We start from the raw sequence: 20,431 nt of genomic DNA, 5'->3' as shown, positions 1-20,431 counted from the left end.
TAGTATTGAAAATAAAATAATATTGTAAATTAACCATTTATAAAAATTAATGTATTTTAGGTTTGTTTGTTGTTTGACGCCCCACTCAGCAATATTCTAGCTACATGACGTCGGTTTGTAAATAATCGAGTCTGGTCCAGACAATCAGTTAAAATCAGTTGTTTTTATGCTTTCACGGTTTGAAAACTGGGTACGAGTAGGTTTTGTTTCAAGAGTATAGCTCTAAATAACTTTCAGTATTGGTTTAGTAGTATTTGCATAGATATCCAGCTTTGTACACTTCCTTTTGCGGAAACATCAAACAAGCAGGCGCCTATAACTGTTTGGGTAATTTCAACCAATTCTCAACACCTTCACTTTCCACCAATCAACACTGCCTCTTTTTGAAGGTCGAGGGTTGTTAATCAATCGAAGAACAGTACATTGTAGTCCAAAATGAAGGGATGGTTACACTATTGGCTGTTTTTGTATTTACGACTTCATTTTGATGCTCTGCAACAATACTCTTTTGCATCTCTATTTTTTATGCTATCCTTCCTTAAATATCCTGGACCAATTCGCCACCAAGGCTTAGGTTGTAACGTCAACATGTCACCATCTCCCTCAGCCCAGAATTTCCTCGAAATCAGAACCCAGTAAACCTGACCCCTCTAAGCTAGAGTTCGCCATAGATCTACATTCAAAATGTATGTCAAATACGAGCGTTCCCTCGATATGTTTTAATTGAATCGATCAGCTTCACCTGGAATGGATGTTTTCCTGAGGTATCTTTAAAACGTTCTCTCATGAGTGAGTGAGTGGGTATGGTTTTACTCCGCTTTTAGCAATATTCCAGCAATATCACAGCGGGGGACACCAGAAATGGGCTTCACACATTGTACCCATAATGGGAATCGAACCCGGGTCTTCGGTGTGACGAGCGCACGCTTACCAACTATGCTACCCAACCGCTACTCGTAATAAAATAAACACAATGGAAATATACACTGAATAATCGAGGATCCATTCAGTGTTGGAACTCACGCGTTTCAGAAGAGTTTGTCATACCTGTTTACAAGGACCGCCTTTGCGTACTGTGAAGATCCGGGGTAGAATAGCTCTTCAGCAACCCATGCTTGCCGGAAAAGGTGACTATGCTTGTCGTAAGAGGCGACTAACGGGATCGGGTAGTCAGGCTCGCTGACTTGGTTGATGCATGTCATCGATCCCAATTGCGTGGATCAATGCTCATGTTGTCAATCACTGGATTATCTGGTCCAGACTCGATTATTTACAGACCGTATTTACGAGTGCGGCGTTAAACAACAAACAAACCTTTGCGTAATGCGTTATATATGAATACCAGGCAACAAGAAACAGAAGGTTTGTTACCTCACATCAGGTGTTTGCATTCTGTAACGAATTAATTAAGGTAAGGACATCAATTAACAATTCTCTCCATATTTATTGCTCAACCTTTCACAGGGATATAGTTATCATCCATTGTAATGACAATATAACAAACTGTAATTATAGTATGGAGTCCCAGTAAGGCCTCCATTCCTCAGTATCTCTATCAAACGGCGATGAGAAGATGTCCCTTGTATTCCCTTGTATCAAAGATGAACTGGTTCCTGGTTCCGTGGTTTGGTGAAGCACGGACCAAGCTTAAATCACAGCATCCTCGATAATGCAGGGTATATTATCTCCATTCTATTATCATATATACCCATGACGCGGCAACCTTCATCGCCCTTATCCCGTATTCTCACACAATTTCTCTCGCGAGCAACTTGATTTGGCGTTGTGTCTATAGAATTGGGTTCAAAACGAAACTATGGTGGCGTATGGGTCCAGGACAGCAGTTGTTTATCTGACGATAATCCTCGATAATCTAGGGTATGAATCCAGGGACAGCATCCTCGATAATCTAGGGTATGTATCCAGGGACATCATCCTCGATAATCTAGGGTATGAATCCAGGGACAACATCCTCGATAATCTAAGGTATGAATCCGGGGACAGCATCCTCGATAATCTAGGGTATGAATCCAGGGACAGCATACTCGATAATCTAGGGTATGAATCCGGGGACAGCATACTCGATAATCTAGGGTATGAATCCGGGGACAGCATACTCGATAATCTAGGGTATCAATCCAGGGACAGCATACTCGATGATCTAGGGTATGAACACAGGGAACACAGTGTACGCATGATCTGGTCGTTTGATACATGTATCTGAATAGCTTTGGCCAGGGCTGTGGTAAAACAATTCCCAATCAGACATTTTGTTCCCAACTCTTGAGACCTGCAGTGGGTACCCGGGTAGCGTCGGGTAATAGGGGGTCGGGTACCCGGGTAGAAAATTTTGACTCTACCCAGCCCTAAGGGGTACGGCGACAACATCCACGATAATGTAGGGTATTGGTCCAGGGACGTCATTGATAATCTTGCGTATGGGTACAGGGATAGCATACTCGATAACCTAGGGTATGAATCCATGGAAAACATCCTCGATAGTCTCGGGTATGGGTCCAGGGTATATAATGAAATATAATACCGTGGACAATAGAGGATGACCTCACAGATGACAAAAAGGAAACCGAGAGATCGCTGTATTAAGTTAAGACTGTCCCGCCATCTCCAACATGGCGGACATGATATAGGTAGAACTCCATAGCCTTCATGTTCCGACCTTGTATGTAGTGAAACGTCAGGGGCAGATCACTAATGTTCATCGCTCCCTGCAACAGACAAGACATGAGTGAGTTAATGTTGTTTAATGCCTCAGTCAGCAAAAGGTCATCAATATCACGGGGGCGGTCGGGTAGCCTAGTGGTTAAAGCGTTGGCTCGTCACGCCGAAGACCCGGGATCGATTCCCGACATGGGTACAATGTGTGAAGCCCATTTCTGGTGTCCCCCGCCGTGATATTGCTGGAATATTGCTAAAAGCGGCGTAAAACCATACTCACTCACTCACTCATCAATATCACGGCGGCCGCTAAATAATCGAGTTTGGATGAAGCAAACCAGTGACGGGGAGCACCAGCAATGATTCACGATCCACGTTAGATAAAAATGTGTTTCTAAAATTAAAATAAAATACATGCTTTATTTATGTGTGTGTGTGTGTGTGTGTGTGTGTAATATTGGTGTCCCCCCACCATACAAGCGTGGGAATACCGCTAAGCCTGGCTTCAACACTTATTCCCTCTCTCACTCTATACTCACAGTTCTGTAGCCATACGCTGAAAAAGAGTTGAGGTATTTGTCCCCAGCTTCCATGTGGGTGAGGGGGTTGTAGGCGTGGAACCGGGTCTTATTCTTCTTATCCAGCGTGTTGACAAGCTTGACCCCCAGGTTGAACATGCAGAGACCCATTGCCACGTCCTCGACGCCCCGCTCAAATGGACACGCCGTATTATTACTTCCACGCTCACCAAATTTTTTCAAAGCCTCTTTACTCAGCACATAACCGGCACCTCCGCTGTTGTAACCTTGGGGTGTGACTCTCGAAAAGGTAGCTCCGAAATATAGTCCCTGATTCTTATCAAACTTGGACAGGTAGAACTTGAGATTGTCTACGATTACATAAGTGTCATCGTCAGCCTTTAGAAACCAATCAGCCTGGTTGAAATAATGTTTATACACGTAGCGGAATGCGTGGTAAGTTTTGTCAGTGAGATGGCTTCGTCCTTCCGAAACGTTGAGACCAATGACAGACAGGGCTTTATTTTCTACCGAGCTGAAGAAGAGGAGTACGTCACATCTCTTTCCCCACGTCTCTCTGACGTATCTAGCCTTTTTCTTGAAGTTGCTTGGCATCGTCATTACCCAGCAGAGAAGACGGACGCTGCGCAGTGTCTCTGCCATAGACCTACCTGAAGAACATGAGGTCAAATACAGACGGTATTGTGATACCTCAGGTAGATTTACAGTTCTGTTTTGTTTGTTGTTTAACGCCGCACTCGGCAACTTTCCAGCTATATGACGGCAGTCTGTAAATAATCGAATTTGGACCAGACAATCCAGTGATTACAATCATGAACATCGATCTAAACCATTGGGATACGAAGACATGCATCAACCAGATCAGCGAGCCTGACCAACCGATCCCGTTAGTCGCCCCTTACGACAAGCCTGAGTTACTGAAGACGAAATCTAACCCGGATCTTCACGGGTCTTTACCATGTGCCTATACATCAGTTTGATAAGAATGCATTACATTTAACATGTTATATTAATTGTTTTAATAAAACACGTGACTCTCACTCTGTCTCTCATAACCTCGCACACTTGCCAGAACGCCGCTCCGTCCAAAGCTTGCTCGTGACGTCAGGGTTGTTTGGAGGATCCTGGACAATAATACAGCCAGTGACGTCACAGTCACCATGAGGCATATCCCAAAGACCTTACATTTAAACGCCATGTTGTTTTCACGGTACACCCTGAGACTGAAACATAAACGTGGATTGCTGCAGCTATTCACAGGGCACAGGGCACGAGTGACTTAGTCACCTAAGGCGCTGAATTAGGCTTTACGGATAGCGGAGTTATGTGTTACATGATAACATTAATATTGGAATATTGCATAAAGCGGCGTAAAATCATGTTCACCCCCATATTCGGGGGCACAGTTGGCCCAGGCGTATAAGTCGCCGTAACTTGCTTTTGCATCCCTTATGTCCCCCTTTCACTACGACCACGAATATCACGAATCACCCCGAATCGGAAACTTTCGAAATTCGTGATGATTCTGCCAAGAATGCAAACTTTCGTGGCTAATCGGGTTGAAAAAAAATGAAGAATGCCAGGATTGGGTTAAGAAACGTACGAATTACAAGATTCATGTACGGATCATGCACGAATTGTAAGAATCACGTACGACTAAGTTAAGAATATGTCAAATTTTGTTCTTACTTAATTCTTACATGATTCGTAGTTGACTCGAGACATTCGTAGCTGTTTCGGAATGTTTTCGGGTTGAGGACAAGAATTTTTGGGAGCCACGAGTGCAAAAGAATCGATTACGAAGCTGTTACGGAACATAGGAGTTAATTACGAATGGATTACGATTCAGCCACGAAATTGCAATTCGGGGACCCTTCCACGAAAGCTTTTGACAAACAAAACCTTTTTCGCCGAATCGACGAACTCCCGCGAACTGTACGAATGTTTGGGAATCAAATAAGATTCATTTAAGAACTTCCAAGAAATGATTTAGATTTATATACGAACATGAAAAAAATCCTATTCGGGGGGATTCGGGATATTCGTGATCGTAGTGAAATGGGGGCATTAAGCAAGCCAGAATTTGATGACTGTGGGTTCGAAGCCAAGGTTCGCCCTGATTATGGATAAAGGTTTGCCAGCATAAAACTCGAGCTGGCTGGTTTCACTGAATTGCTAAACGTCTAAGATCTGCATCACTTTAAACTTTACTCCAACATCAAGCTGACACACCATGACGTTAAACCCAACTCACTCTTTCATTCCCCATTGTCTCAAATACGCGATTCGCTGTGCAGAGTTGCGTCCCTTGGGCACGCCAGAAACCTATGATTGTTGGTTCGAATCCCGGTTCGCCCCGATTATGTTTCTAGGTTTGTCAGCACAATGCCTGTGCTCGTGTTTTTCACCGAAGTGGTAAACGTCTTAGACCTGCATCACTTCGGACTTTCCTCTCACATTAAGCTGACACGCCGCGACATAACTGGAATACTATTAAAAGCGGCGTTAAACCAAAATCACTCAAATAATCACCGCAAAGGTCTTCACTGAATAATGTTTTAAAACACCTGAACGTATGTAATAGGGTTTTGCTGACCATCTCCGCAGTCAGGTCATCATTGATGATACAGTCTCCAAAATGTCTTTTAAACCTTTATCTGCCAGTGTTGATATACTCAGATACAAAAAACATAATGGCGAGATTATTTTTATCATCTCAACTTATTCTTCAAACGTTTTCAGTTTGTAAACAGAAATCATCAGTGTAATGGTTAAAATGTTTATTTTTATTCCCTTTCAGTTAGGATAGGTCACTTGGTCAAGGGCGTATAAAATCTGGTTTTTAATATCTCCACCACTTGTCTATTGCATATTGCAACAGTATCATACAATCTTAAATAATTGTAATGCTTAAAATGTTTATTTCTATTTCACGGTTTTGATAGTTATGTTTCATTTTTGCTCAAGTCCCAATTTTATGTCAACCTTAATAAGAAGGGGGATAAATGATGGGTTTGATCAAATCACCATCTGGTATGGACGTCTTGTGAGGTCCAAAGTAATGGAAAGGCAAATTGTTCACCTACTTTACGATTCATGTACAGGAGAGGGCACGGGTGGCCCAGTGCTGTGCAGAGTTGCGTCCCTTGGGCACGCCAGAAACCTATGGTTATGAGTTCGAATCCCGGTTCACCCCGATTATGTTTCTAGGTTTGTCAGCACCATACCCGTGCTCGAGGTAAACGTCTGAGACATGCATCACTTCGGGCTTCCTCCGACATTAAGCTGAAACACAACTCACTCACTCACACACATATATAGGGCGAGTGAGTTCGGTGTTACGCCGCTTTTGGCAATATTCCAGGAATATCACGGCAGGGGACACCAAAAATGGGCTTCACACATTGTATTTATTGTATTCACAACTTCTTTTTTATGAGGAACACGTTTCGGAGTATATGCTTACACCTTCATCCTCATAATAAATGGGGCGGTCGGGTAGCCTGGTGGTTAAAGCGTTCGCTCGTCACGCCGAAGACCCGGGTTCGATTCCCGACATGGGTACAATGTGTGAAGCCCATTTCTGGTGTTCCCCCGCCGTGATATTGCTGGAATATTGCTAAAAGCGGCGTAAAACCATACTCACTCACTCACTCATAATAAATAAGTTGACACCATAAATTCTCTTCCTTACGTGTATCACTTCTAAATGCCTTAAAGACTTGATAAATATCAGTTTTATATTATAATAATTACATGTTAATCGCCAACACAACTACGTTTAGGAAAGTGACGTCACCATCTAACTCCCTATCACTAACGTAGCACATTCATGTGGCATCGCAAGTCAGTATCTCGTGTGTCCGCCATGTGCATTGATGACTGCCGTGCAACGTCGATACATGGAATGGATACGGCGGTGGATGAAGGCCATTGGCGCTTGAGCCCACACTCTGAGGAACGCCTGACGCAGTTCAGCTGCAGTTATCGACCTTGGTCAGACGTCATTCAGCCGTCTTTGAATCTCGTCCCGCAGGTGCTCAGTGGGATTTAAATCGGGACTGAGGGCAGGCCACTGAATGGTTCTGATGCCATTCTGCTGTAGGAAGTCTCTTGTATCTCTCGCAGTGTGGGCACGGGTGTTATCATGCTGAAACTCGTGGTTGCGGCGACGTGCCAAATGAGGTATGACGTGTGGTCTCAAGACTTGATCAATGTACCGAGCAGCTGTGACACCATTGCCTTTCCCTGGACCGATGTTCTGGAAGACCACAGGGCCGATCCTCTGTGCAAGACCAATTCCACCCCAAACCATGATGCTCGGACCACCCAACGAGTCACTCTCAACAACACAAGCATCCGTGTAACGTTCCCCACGGCGTCGCCAGACTCTCTCCCTCTGTCATCTGCTGTTGATATACAGTAAGGGCTCTCGTCTGAGAAGAGGACTCTTCCCCACTGATGTTGGCGCCAATGCTGGTGCTGTGTTGCCCACTGAAGACGGTCCCGATGATGACGTGGTCACGGTGTCCGCACTAATGTGTCGCTGGTGTCCCCATGGACTGTCGAGCAGTTTCCGCAGCAGTAACAAAGCGATCTTGAAGATGCTGTCGCACAATCTAACGATCTTGACGTCAGGTGGTGACCCTTAGTCTTCCACTGCGTGGTCGGTCATCTGTAGTGTTGCTGGTCTGGTACCGTTGCTGGAGCCTGTATATGGTCCTCACGTGGACTTGAAATGCATTGGCTACTTGCCGGGCGGTTTCAATCGTCCAAGGGATTGGTGTCGCCGATTTCTTGTCAATCTTTGCATGTGGTAGTAATTCAATAACGAATGAATGTTATCCGATCTGGGTGGATTTTTATAAGGCAAGAAATGGGGGAACGCATAAGCATTTCAATTTGCACGGAACTCACGTGCATCGGGTTACCATGGCCGTTGCCGTGATGCGTTTGGGCGATCGGTTTTATTGTCATCTGCTTTGTTTTTTTTATCATCAATTTCATTTTTCCGGACAAGGTAATGTTAAATCTTAGAAACTTTGACAAAAATTACCCAGATATTAAATGACAACTTTTCATGCAATGTTACTTGGGGTGACGTTTCTTTTGCAGTTCAGTATATATACGTAACGCTGGAGAGGCGGATGTGCGGTGACGAAGAGGAGTGACGTGTCTGAAGTGTACTTCTATTTGTCTCTGTAACCCTGTGATGGCTCCGTGCCAGAATGAGTGAGTGAAGGAGTTAAGCTTTTATGTCACATCGGCATTATTGCAACCAGACAATGGCGGGACTAATAACAAACGAGGGGAACGTTATGTGCCTGACAATATCTAGGTTGTTGTCATGCTTACGTGTGACATATTGACTTGTGTTTGTTGAGTGATTTCTCACAACATGGGCGGCCTCAGTCCATTGATTTGCTGATAATTGACCCCGACTCTGACGTATATCCTAGGTATATCCTGTATCCTAAGCATTGAAATTGTCAAAACTGTAGACCATAATGTTAGCTTAGAGGGTCAGTGACCAAAGAATATTGACGAACCGGTACATAATGATGATGGGAGGTGCGCCGTTAGATGTCGCAATGACACGTTCGGGGAAGAAACTTCAGCGTTGGAAAGAGGCCATTATATACAAGTGGAATAATGTTGATTGTAATGTTAAAAACCGTTCACTCTAATAACAAATTAAAACAGGGTGCAGTAGATGACAGAAACACTTAACTTGTATGTTTAACTACAAAATGAAATGGCCCAATTTATGGGCAACGCACGTATTTCCAAGAAACATTTCTTGTTTCACAGGACCAAAACCGGATTTTAATCCATTGAACCAAAGGCAAATACAGTAGGAAATGCGTGCTATGACCAGATTTGCGTTTGTTTCCCGATATGAACTAACTTCGGGTGTGTGTTTCATAAGAAGCTACACCTACATATATGATTGTCGTATGCACAAGCACCGTTGTCTGGAATGGTGTTTAGACCTGAACATAACAGTAAATCGAAGCTGGAGTAATCGTCTGAAAGATAGCGAGGAAAACGTACGTCGTATGGTTATCACGTGCTCTCCGTGGAAATCACGTCCCATATTTCCTGTGCGATCACTGAGGTTGAGCATGTGTTCACCAAGGAGAAGGATATTTTCAGCCTTGTCTGAGGCCATTCTTTGAAAAATGTGTTCCATCTTTGAAAGCGTTTACAGAGTTTCATATAAATGAAAACTGTGTAGCAATCTCGACGAAACACATTTTTCTGGTCCCTTGGCTACCTACATGCATCTACAAATTAGGTTCATATGTACTTACCGATGTGTAGTTCAGGCCGTATGTTTTGACCTTTTTTAGGTTTGATGTTTTAACTAAACGGGTAGTACTCGTCCTTTGAATTTGGCAATTAAGGCAAAAGAGATGGCAAGTAAGCAGAAGATCCACCTCTTGGAAATTTGAAATGATTTTTCGTGGTATATTGAACACAAAAGTATATTCCTGTAAAAATACCGTTTTCAATTAATGCCCACAAAAATGATTTACGTTTGTTTTTTGTTTAACCCCGCACTCAGCAATATTCAAGAAATATGACGGTCTATAAATAATCGAGTCTATTTACTCGATTATTTATAGACCGCTGTTATACAGCTTAAATATTGCTCAGTGCGGCGTTATACAACAAACAAACAAACAAACAAACGTAACACTAAGATAGCATTGTGTAATGGAGCCCTGACCAGAAGGACAAGCTCTTACTAAACCGGCAGATCTGCATGATCCGTGCAGTCTGTATAACACGAGCAGGCAATGTGTTCACGGGCCAGTAAGTTGTCTGACACACATAACTCCAATGAAGGCCATGCAAGTCTCTAACATTTGGCAAGTCTAGATTAATGCAGTTTCTGAAAATGGAGAAAGTCTCTTTGCTCCTTTTTATTATATTTTTATAACTATAATTTAACAACTCTTTTTCCTGTAAAAAATGGTCATTTCAGAGACTAGATGTTAGTCTAGGCAGTAAGTTGTGTGCTGGCTGTAACGTCCTATACCAACATTATGTTGTAACTAAGGTAATTCAAATTTGCTTCAAGACATTATCGATAAGCATTCCAGTCAAGGTCACGAATGAGAGAGGCTGTGTATTTCCTGCTCCAGTTTCCAAGACCCTATCAGATGAAATTACCTGTTTGAAAACTGTTCAACTCCGCCCTTTTCCGCCCCAAACCTGTCACTGTGTCGAGGTATCCGTTCACAACAACAATAACACACACATGTAATGATCCACGAGAATCGTCAAGTCCATGCAAGGACTGTGAAGTTGGAGATGCATGTTTCTTGGGTTATGGCTTCGCATTAAGGGATCACATTAATAGAAATTTAAAATTTTAAACTTTCTCACATGTGGAGGCGTTGAGTCGGATACTAAGTACAAAGGCACTGGAGCGGGAACAATATCTGTGTGTATGGCAGATGTCACGTGACATTACACAATGTCACGAATGAGAGAGACTTTGTATTTCCTGCTCCAGAGAAATGTGATCTTTTGTGCGAGAAACACACCTCTATATTATACACTTACGTGACCTAGTTTTATGATCGTTGATTCTTGGCTTGGCATCGATCCGAGAAGAATGTGCGATCGCTATAGACTTTACAACAGTGGATTACTATGGATACCGTGCAATCGCAAGATAATATGCTGATATGTGTATTGTGAATATGGACGCAAGGGTGTGAATGATTTTACACATGTAACCACAAGGGGACTTCTGTGTATGTAATTATGAATCGTTAGATAGTATTACACATTTTCGGGTTATTCGTCCTAAGGCTCTGGTAGAGGAGGCAGGACTTCGGGTGCTATTGTATGGTGGCCGAGAAGGGACATCGCTTTCTCGTGGAAAGAGATCCATGGGGTGGACCTAGCGTCATGATATGGGCAGGGATTGGACTTAACGCGAGACTTGGACCCACGTGCTTTCTGAATGTTGGTCAAGGTCGGGACATGGCGTCACTTCTCAGCGGTATATCGACCAAGTGATCAGACCCCACGTTGTTCCATTTTTTTGCACAACATCAACAACACATTTTCCAGCAGGACAACGCTCGTCCCCATGTTGCCAGAGCTACCATGGCCTTTCTGCAACAACACAACATCCGTGTTCTACCGTAGCCAGCCCTCAGCCCTGATCTGAACCCCATCGAACACTTGTGGGATGAGGTTCAAAGGCGTCTGCACAATGTGCGCCCAGTCCCTACAACTGCCGATGAGCTACGCACAGCTGTTCTGGATGTGTGCAGGAGGATCCCTAGGGCCTTTACAAATCGTCTGATCCACTCAATGTACAGGAGATGTGTGGCAGTGATCAATGCTAATTATGGTCACACCAGGTATTGACTGACATTTTGGGTATTGACCCGAAACTGTGTAGGCCCTTAACATTTGAAAAAGACAATTATGTCATCTGCCTTTTTAATCCATTAAACTGTCTTCAGTCAATTTTTTGTCAGTATTGCCCTATTAGTATTTCTTGTCTTTACTGTTGAAAATAAATAACATGTATACTGCATACTCGACTTGCGTTTCTTTTGCGTGTGAGTATAAAAATATTAAAAGTGAACTGAAAATTTGTTAACAAATACAGTCGAGTGAGTGAGTATGGTTTTACGCCGCTTTTACCAATATTACGGCGGGGAATCGAACCTGGGTCTTCGGCGTGACGAGCGAATGCTTTAACCACTGGGTTACCCCACCGCCCTCAAATGCAGTCAAAGATGAGTACCACTTTCTCCTTGTATGTCCAGCGTGTACAATGTTAAGAAATAGAAACATTAAACACAATGATTATGTCTATCAACATGTAAATATTTTTCCATCTTTGTCAAACATTACAAACCATGATATACTGCAAAATCTATCCATGTATATTTCTTTTGCAATGTTTCACAGAAAGAAATATCACATTCAACTGGATAACTGTCATTATGTTAGTAATGTAGCGTAGGCCTCTTGAGTACCGAAAATAAGGACTGAAAATGTATGACGATTAGATTTGTCAGTTTTCACTTGAAATAAAAACAAAACCCCGAAAAGTTCTTTTTTAACGGATGACATTTGTTATGACTTGATACATGCACGCATTTCTCGAGTGTTACTCGACGCGATATATGCACGCATTTGTCGGGACTTACGTTGGCCGACTGCACGCAATTGTCATTGTGATGGGGACATGTGGCCACCTTGCGCTCATTTTTGGATTTACTGATGTTGACGATGGATAAATTTGAGAGTCCAAACAAGGTAAGAATTGTATTGAGATAAGAGGGGAAAAGCTAGATAATTGTTATGCGAAGTGATAACATAAGCTCCACCCATTGTACACTTCAGCATTGGACTTCAGCATCCCATGCAAACAAACAAGACGTTAAAGGTAAATACAGTAGAACCTGGTAAGCCCGAAACCCCACCGCTCATGGTCAAGCAATCACTACGAAATAGTGATTCGATTGATCCGAACTTATTCCGGACGTTTGAGGTGATTACCCGTGATGTATAGGTCTTCAGCATCCCATGCAAACAAACAAGACGTTAGAGGTAAATACAGTAGAACCTGGTAAGCCCGAAACCCCACCGCTCATGGTCAAGCAATCACTACGAAATAGTGATTCGATTGATCCGAACTTATTCCGGACGTTTGAGGTGATTACCCGTGATGTATAGGTCTTCAGCATCCCATGCAAACAAACAAGACGTTAGAGGTAAATACAGTAGAACCTGGTAAGCCCGAAACCCCACCGCTCATGGTCAAGCAATCACTACGAAATAGTGATTCGATTGATCCGAACTTATTCCGGACGTTTGAGGTGATTACCCGTGATGTATAGGTCTTCAGCATCCCATGCAAACAAACAAGACGTTAGAGGTAAATACAGTAGAACCTGGTAAGCCCGAAACCCCACCGCTCATGGTCAAGCAATCACTACGAAATAGTGATTCGATTGATCCGAACTTATTCCGGACGTTTGAGGTGATTACCCGTGATGTATAGGTCTTCAGCATCCCATGCAAACAAACAAGACGTTAGAGGTAAATACAGTAGAACCTGGTAAGCCCGAAACCCCACCGCTCATGTTCAAGCAATCACTACGAAATAGTGATTCGATTGATCCGATCTTTGTTATTCCGGACAAAGTACCTGGGAACCATCCAGACTAACTGTACATCCCATTGCCCTGAGAGCGGATGGTCGGTGGTTCGATACCCTGGCCACATAATTCCAAAAGACTTTAAAATATGGTACTCGTTGGTACCCTGCCTGATATTAACGACACACAACGAAGTCTGATCGGCTTGGGGTTAATATACTGTGTCGGAATGGGGCATCCTGTCTAAACTGCGGCATGGTATCTAAGCGGGCTAGAAGTATAAATTCGGACGAGTACAACCACATTCTGAACACATTCGGCCATTTCCACTGAAAACATACCTCTGAGGTGACTCGAAGCCATTGTAAGACGGAACTATTTTTATCTGTCGACCGCGCGGTAAGACTTCCGCCCGTATCCCCCTCAAAATATATATTATTATAATGGTAACGCTATTTGTCAGGGCATTGTCATTTGCAGAAGCCCAAGATATTCCATTAACTGCCCGACGATATGACGTCAACTAACAACAAGCGTGATAATGGCCCGTGGTCAAACAATATGAGGGCATTATCAAGTTACAGTGGCCCGCTCATTTCTAATAACATCCGGGCGGTTTAATTATAGTTCTATCCATTTTATCTATAATAAAAGGATGGAACCACAATAATGCATACATATATAACTGTTTGAGGGGGGATACGGGCGGAAGTCTTTGCGACCTCGCTAGCACAAGACCGTCACGCGATGTAAACATCCGAGCTTGAAGCTATTAACCCTTGTCAGACGGTTATTTGACAAAAGCGGCAATTTAAAGGAAATGTAGTTCAATACCAGCCATGTCCACGCTCGTGAGAACACTGCACGACACTGGGCATTTCGGCGACCACACCCACAACGCAGATTTTCGAACGCAGCTTTCCAAATCATGCATTGTTGAAAACGTGCAAAACGTGATTTTGAGACATTGGTCCAAATGCACGTGCGTGATTGTGGAATAAATACCGACGTTGGACAGAGCAGGCATTCAGTAAGCAAAAAAACCCACCAAGAATATGCCCAGACTTACACAAGCGCAACGAGACAGAGCATTCGGTATGGCAAATATGGGGTCTACTCAACGTCAGATAGCCAGAACCTTCAACTACTCCCAGGCCACCATCAGCAAGTTGATACTCCGCTACCAACAGACAGGACAGACTCAAGTGAGTGAGTGAGTGAGTGAGTGAGTATGGTTTTACGCCGCTTTTAGCAATATTCCAGCAATATCACGGCGGGGGACACAGGAAATGGGCTTCACACATTGTACCCATGTCGGGAATCGAACCGGGGTCTTCGGCGTGACGAGCGAACGCTTTAACCACTAGGCTACCCGACCGCCCCCGGACAGACTCATGACCGGCCAAGATCGGGAAGACCGAGAGTGACAACACCGACCGAAGACTGCTACATCCGGCAGATTCACCTCCGAAACAGATGTGTGACGGCGACGTCAACGGCGGCAACAGCACTGGGGCATGCCATCAGCAGACGAACAGTCCTTCGACGACTTCGTACGGCTGGTATACGAGCCTACCGACCCTTCCGTGGAATGGCCTTGAGTCCTTGACCCGTCTACACCGTCAACGCAGGCTGCAATGGGCACGAACTGTACGTCGGTGGCAGTGACGTGACTGTGCGAGGGTGCTCTTTAAAAATGAAAGTCGGTTCTGTCTGTTCAGGAACGATGGCAGAGTTCGAGTTTTTCGACGAAGGGGAGAGCGACTGGCGCCAAACTGCATTAGAGAAGTTCAACCGTTTGGAGGTGGAGGCGTCATGGTATGGGGTGGCATTTGTGGCCAGATTACAACACGGCTGGTTATCATCCGAGGAAACCTGAATGCTCAGCGATACAGGGATGAAGTGTTGAGACCTGTTGCGGTGCCCTTTATTCAACATCAGCCAAGAGGATTAATTTTGCAACAAGACAACGCAAGGCCTCACACCGCCCGAATTGTTTAAGACTACCTGAACAATGTTAACGTCAACGTACTTCCCTGGCCACCTTGTTCTCCCGACATGAACCCCATTGAACATCTCTGGGATCATCTTGATGAGACAACATGTACCGCCTCCAGCGAACCGACAGGAAGTTGAACAGACTCTATTGAACTTATAGAACAGGATTCCTGTTGACGTTATCCGCCGACTGACGACGTCAATGAGGAGGCGTGTGTTGGCGTGCATGGATGCCCAGGGTGGTCACACTCGCTATTGATGACGTGTTACCTGACTACTGTCATATTAATGGACTCTTCGTGCACTTTTTCAATGAACTCTGATTTGTGTAATTTTTAATTTGGACCCCTTGACTCTTTCTTTGTGTATTGCGGAGAATGCAATATCGGCATTACAATGCATTTTCATTCTCATTCATGGAAAATGATTTCTGTTTATAAATTAATCATCATAAATCTCACATATGCCTTTTATTTTGGTGTTTGGTCAAGTGAAGTCGGTGAAAACTTTCTTTTGCCAGGTAGTTTATTTATGGTGTGATTTTGATCTTGTGCTGACTTCCTTCTGGTGTGAATGAGCTCAACTTATTGGCTAAGGTGTTATGTATTATACCCCATTTTCTAGTGATCCGTGAATTACCAATATTCCTGGATTGCCTAGTTTAGGTCAAGTACCTATTTATTCTAGAAGTATGGAATTGCTCTGTTCAAACGACTATAATCGAAGTTTTTAATTAGGCATGTTCGTCTTATCTTAATTGTCCAAGAGACATTTTAGGGATAGGAAGAAAAGGACGCTGAGGGCCTATCTAAACAAACCAAGGTTATTCGCTCAAGAGAGAGTTAAGTTAATTAACTCCCAGGTGTTAATTGGTCACATCCGGCTTAATTGGCTGTCTATGCGTCTTGTCGGTTTCAAAGTGTTTTTTCAGCTATCTATTTAATAACTCTTTTACCGTTGCTCAGCTAATCAGCTTGTATATTTCTTCTAGTTTATTGATCAGTGATTATTGTCAGCGTCAGCTGGGGTCTTGATCCTTTAGATTGCCCCTCTTTAGTTACGTTTAGGGGAAGTAATAAAACGGTGAACTTTTACCACATTTCCTGTTATTGCTTTATTATTTAATGACACCCTGATCTCAGGAGCACATGGCCAGCTCGGTGACATAACCAACCTATTGTTTTATTAATCATGACAACTGTAACGCGTGACACATTGATAAACTCTCTCTTACCACAACGTAGAGTTAATATTTCAGTTCGCAGGTGGTAAACAATGGTGTGGTGTGTGGTGTGTGGTGTGTGGTGTGGTGTGGTGAGTGTGTGTGTGTCACAAAACACGTCAGAGGGTTTTTATGAGATTAAAAACCCGAATCCAAGGGATAAAACCGAGATGTTTTAAATCGCTTAAAACACGAAGGGAAGTGTTTTATCTAACTTATAAACCGAAAAGGAAACGAAAAATACAACACATTGTTATGTTTTAAACCTACCTTCCATGAACCTTAGGAAACGGGCGTAAAATATCTGTTGCTGGCGTACAGTACTTGAAAAAGACATTCTTTAAGGGAGTGTGAATTATCAGCGCGTCTGTAGCCTAGTGGACAATTCACCAAACTATCAAAATTTGTGAAAATATTCTCACACGAAAAAGAAACGCAAGTGGTTTTAAGCAAATAGGTAACAAACACGGAACCATACACTGATACGAGTTTTAGCATGTAGTGAAGCCTGGTGGTGTTATCAATATTTTTGGTTGCATTTTGGAAGCCCCGAGTAAAAACGCAACATAAAAAACGAATCGCCAAAATGCACCATTTCAATGAATATGTGGGTATCATGCACCCATTTCTCGCGAAATCGAAAATGCACGAACTGTCATGAACTGTAATGGGTAAAAAACTGTGGCCGATTCTTGGACCTACCACTCCTTGGTCAACAATGCCACGCCTAACTCAAATTCAGAGAAACCAGGCTATCGGACGTTTGGAAGCTGGAGAGTCTGTCCAAGATGTTGCCCGTCATTTCAACGTTAACATAACCACAATTTACCGTCTCCTGCATCGATACAATGCTACACAGACCACAGATGACCTTCCTCGGAGCTGTCGTCCTAGGGGGTGGTGGATCTAGCGTCATGATATGGGCAGGGATTGGACTTAATGCGAGACTTGGACCCATGTGCTTTCTGAATGTTGGTCAAGGTCGGGGATACAGCGTCACTGCTCAGCGGCATATCGACCAAGTGATCAGACCCCACGTTGTTCCATTTTTTTGCACAACATCAACAACACATTTTCCAGCAGGACAACACTCGTCCCCATGTTGCCAGAGCTACCATGGCCTTTCTGCAACAACACAACATCCGTGTTCTACCGTGGCCAGCCCTCAGCCCTGATCTGAACCCCATCGAACACTTGTGGGATGAGGTTCAAAGGCGTCCACTCAATGTACTGGAGATGTATGGCAGTGATCAATGTTAATGGTGGTCACATCAGGTGTTGACTGACATTTTGGGTATTGACCCGAAACTGTAAGCCCTTAACATTTGGAAAAAAAACAATCATGTCATCTGCCTTTTAATCCATTAAACTGTCTTCAGTCAAATTTTTGTCAATCTTGCCCTATTAGTATTTCTTGTCTTTACTGTTGAAAATAAATAACATGTATACTGCATACTCGACTTGCGTTTCTTTTGCTTGTGAGTATAATACTCTCTGTACTAAAGTAAACCCCTGTTGCCATTTGATCACATTTTTTGTATGTATTTATGTTGTATATGTTGCTCATATACCACCGGCTGGTGGTTTGAGTTAATAAAGAAATTGAATTGATTTGAATTTTTTTATATTACCTGTGCAATAACTCCCGATAAAACATCAAGGCGTGGAGCTGAGATTTTGTGCCAAGGGGCGTGTCTGCACATCTCAGAGTGACAGACTGTCACGTGATGAACGAAAGGGACACAGAAACTGCTAGATCCGTGAATTTACCAGTCACCTGGTACGAATATTCAAATATTGCTTCCGACGGATAGAGACCGCACCTTAAATTGGACCACAAACAAACAGAATACGGAGAATTGTTTACAGTGACGTACAAATTTTGTGAGTCTAGGTTTATTTATTCAACGGCCAAAATGAGAAATATTTCAGAAACCTCACAAATTACAGTTTTTACTATTGTAATATGGACGATCCTGTGATACTATTGTGACCACAATGTCATGTAGAAACACATCCCTTAAAAAAACATTGGATAATATTTCGTATATATCTAAATATAATATCCATGAAAAAGAGGAGGTGAAATTGGGTTTAACGTCGCGTCCAAGATTATTGCACTTATATAGCGACGTGCATGCACGTGTGTGTGTCTGCTTGTACTAGTTCGGACTGAGACCGATTTATAGTGCTAGCACACTGAGATACCATGCCGCAGTTTAACATGAATACTCCACTCAGACACAGTATACTGACTCTGAGCCGACCAGTCCTTGTTTTAGCCCCTTAATGCCGAGCGCCAGACAGGGTAACAACAAGTACCAACTTTTAACGTCTTTTGGTATGACGCAGCCGGGGATCGAACCCCGGACCTTCTGCTCTCCGGGCGGACGCTCTACCACTAGACAACGGAGGCGGTCCCATGTAAAAGAAACTCTTACAGAAACGGTAATATTTGCGGATGAATGTGAATTGCCGCACACAAAGGCGTTTGAATATTTTACAAGTACAAAATTTATAACAAGCCCTCAAGATGTTTCCAATTTATAATGAAGAATGTGGCTGATTTATTCGGAATGGAACATGGAAATATATAAAGGATCGTATTCAGTATCGTTCCCCAGAATAATATAAACTAAATCACATTCCGCATATATACTGAACAACAAAAGTTCCTGTGACATTGAATAAGATTTAATGCAAATGTATGTTTTTTACCAAATTTGAAACAATTTCGGTTTGCAACAGATAAGACTCCAGTAAGTGTTCAAATGGTTTAATTTGCCATACTGACTTCAGAAAATGCGTGATTTCATAAAAAAACAAACAATGAACATGCCAAAATGTCAATTTACAAATCAATAGCGTGTGTGTCCACCTCTGGTTGCGATGCAAGCAACACATCTTCGTCTCATGGAATGGACCAGGCGTCGAACAAAGTCCTGTGGGATATCTGTCCATATCTGCTGGAGCATGTTTCGAAGTTCCTGGAGTGTCTGTGGAACACGTGTTTGACATCTCATCCCACATGTGCTCGATTGGTGAGAGATCAGGGGAGCGAGCCCACCAGGGGATGACATTCACGTTGTTTTGTTGATGAGAATCCTGAACAAGTCGAGCAATATAAGGCCGGGCGTTGTCATGTTGAAAGGTAATGCCTGGGCCATGACGACGCAAAAAACGGTAGAACAACAGGGTCGATGATCTCGTCGCGGTAGCGCTTTCCATTGAGATTTCCCTCTACCACTATCAAACGGGTCCTCTGTCTTGCTGTGATCCCATCCCATACCATAACGCTGTCGCCCCCGAACCGATCTTGTTCCATGACACAATGATTGACGTAACGTTCACCTCGACGTCGGTACACTCGAATCCGTCCATCGCTGTGGCTGAGGTGAAAACGAGACTCGTCAGTGAATAGAACTTGTCCCCACTGCATGGTCGTCTGCACCACTGTAGGCGTGCTTGACTGTGGTTTCCTGTCAAAATTGGACGTCTGGTGGGTCTTCTGGCGACAATCCCTGCACATCTGAGGCGACGACGTACGGTTTGTGAAGATATTCGTCGAAGGCCAGGGATATTCTTGCAGTCACTGTTGCTGGCTGGAATCGATTTCGTAGATGTTTTGTTCGAATACAGTTGTCTTGTCGATTATTGGTTACGCGTGGCCTGCCACTCCGAGGATGGTCTCTGACTGCATTCGTCTGTTGCCAACGTTGCCATAAACACCAAATGGCGTTTCTGTGGACGTTAAATTGTCTTGCAACATCACGTTGACTCGATCCTGCTTCATGCATACCAATGGCTCGCAGGCGCTCATTTTCGGACAGGCGTGGCATTTCGTAGTGTTGAAT

The 20,431-nt window shown here is 43.5% G+C and overlaps 2 protein-coding genes across 3 annotated transcripts in view; one reads left to right on the top strand and one right to left on the bottom strand.

Moving 5' to 3' along the window:
• Positions 1-1,430: 1,430 nt before the first annotated feature.
• Positions 1,431-10,690, bottom strand: LOC124139334 (glycoprotein-N-acetylgalactosamine 3-beta-galactosyltransferase 1-like). 2 transcript variants are annotated; one of them, XM_046506339.2, is made up of 4 exons: positions 10,395-10,690; positions 4,257-4,438; positions 3,216-3,865; positions 1,431-2,726 (listed from the first exon to the last, which is right to left on the bottom strand). In XM_046506339.2, exons 2-4 carry the CDS (start codon positions 4,411-4,413, stop codon positions 2,601-2,603), a joined length of 933 nt encoding a protein of 310 aa, XP_046362295.2. In that variant the 5' UTR covers positions 4,414-4,438; positions 10,395-10,690; the 3' UTR covers positions 1,431-2,600. The 2 variants fall into 2 exon arrangements, with proteins under 2 accessions (XP_046362295.2, XP_048245273.1); XM_048389316.1 differs by having other exon boundaries at positions 10,611-10,679.
• A 1,717-nt stretch (positions 10,691-12,407) lies between these two features.
• LOC124142831 overlaps positions 12,408-20,431 on the top strand; it is a 56,045-nt gene continuing 48,021 nt past the window's right edge. The window contains exon 1 of the mRNA XM_048389182.1: positions 12,408-12,512. Coding sequence (XP_048245139.1) covers positions 12,477-12,512 — 36 coding nt within the window. The 5' untranslated portion in view covers positions 12,408-12,476. The remainder of the gene's footprint in view (positions 12,513-20,431) is intronic.

Source organism: Haliotis rufescens, unplaced genomic scaffold (assembly GCF_023055435.1).
Source record: "Haliotis rufescens isolate VD_foot unplaced genomic scaffold, xgHalRufe1.0.p SCAF_8, whole genome shotgun sequence".
Classification (NCBI taxonomy): domain Eukaryota; kingdom Metazoa; phylum Mollusca; class Gastropoda; order Lepetellida; family Haliotidae; genus Haliotis; species Haliotis rufescens.
This window is presented reverse-complemented; position numbering and strand designations above follow the sequence as displayed.

Bases quoted from the DNA above. Each gene is read 5' to 3' on its own strand.
- LOC124139334 (XM_046506339.2), bottom strand. From the start codon at position 4,413: ATGGCGTTTAAATGTAAGGTCTTTGGGATATGCCTCATGGTGACTGTG. The intron at 3,866-4,256 runs GTGAGAGTCACG...CATGTTCTTCAG, and splicing joins GCGAGGTTATGAGAGACAGA to GTAGGTCTATGGCAGAGACA. The intron at 2,727-3,215 runs GTGAGTATAGAG...TGTCTGTTGCAG, and splicing joins CAGCGTATGGCTACAGAACT to GGAGCGATGAACATTAGTGA.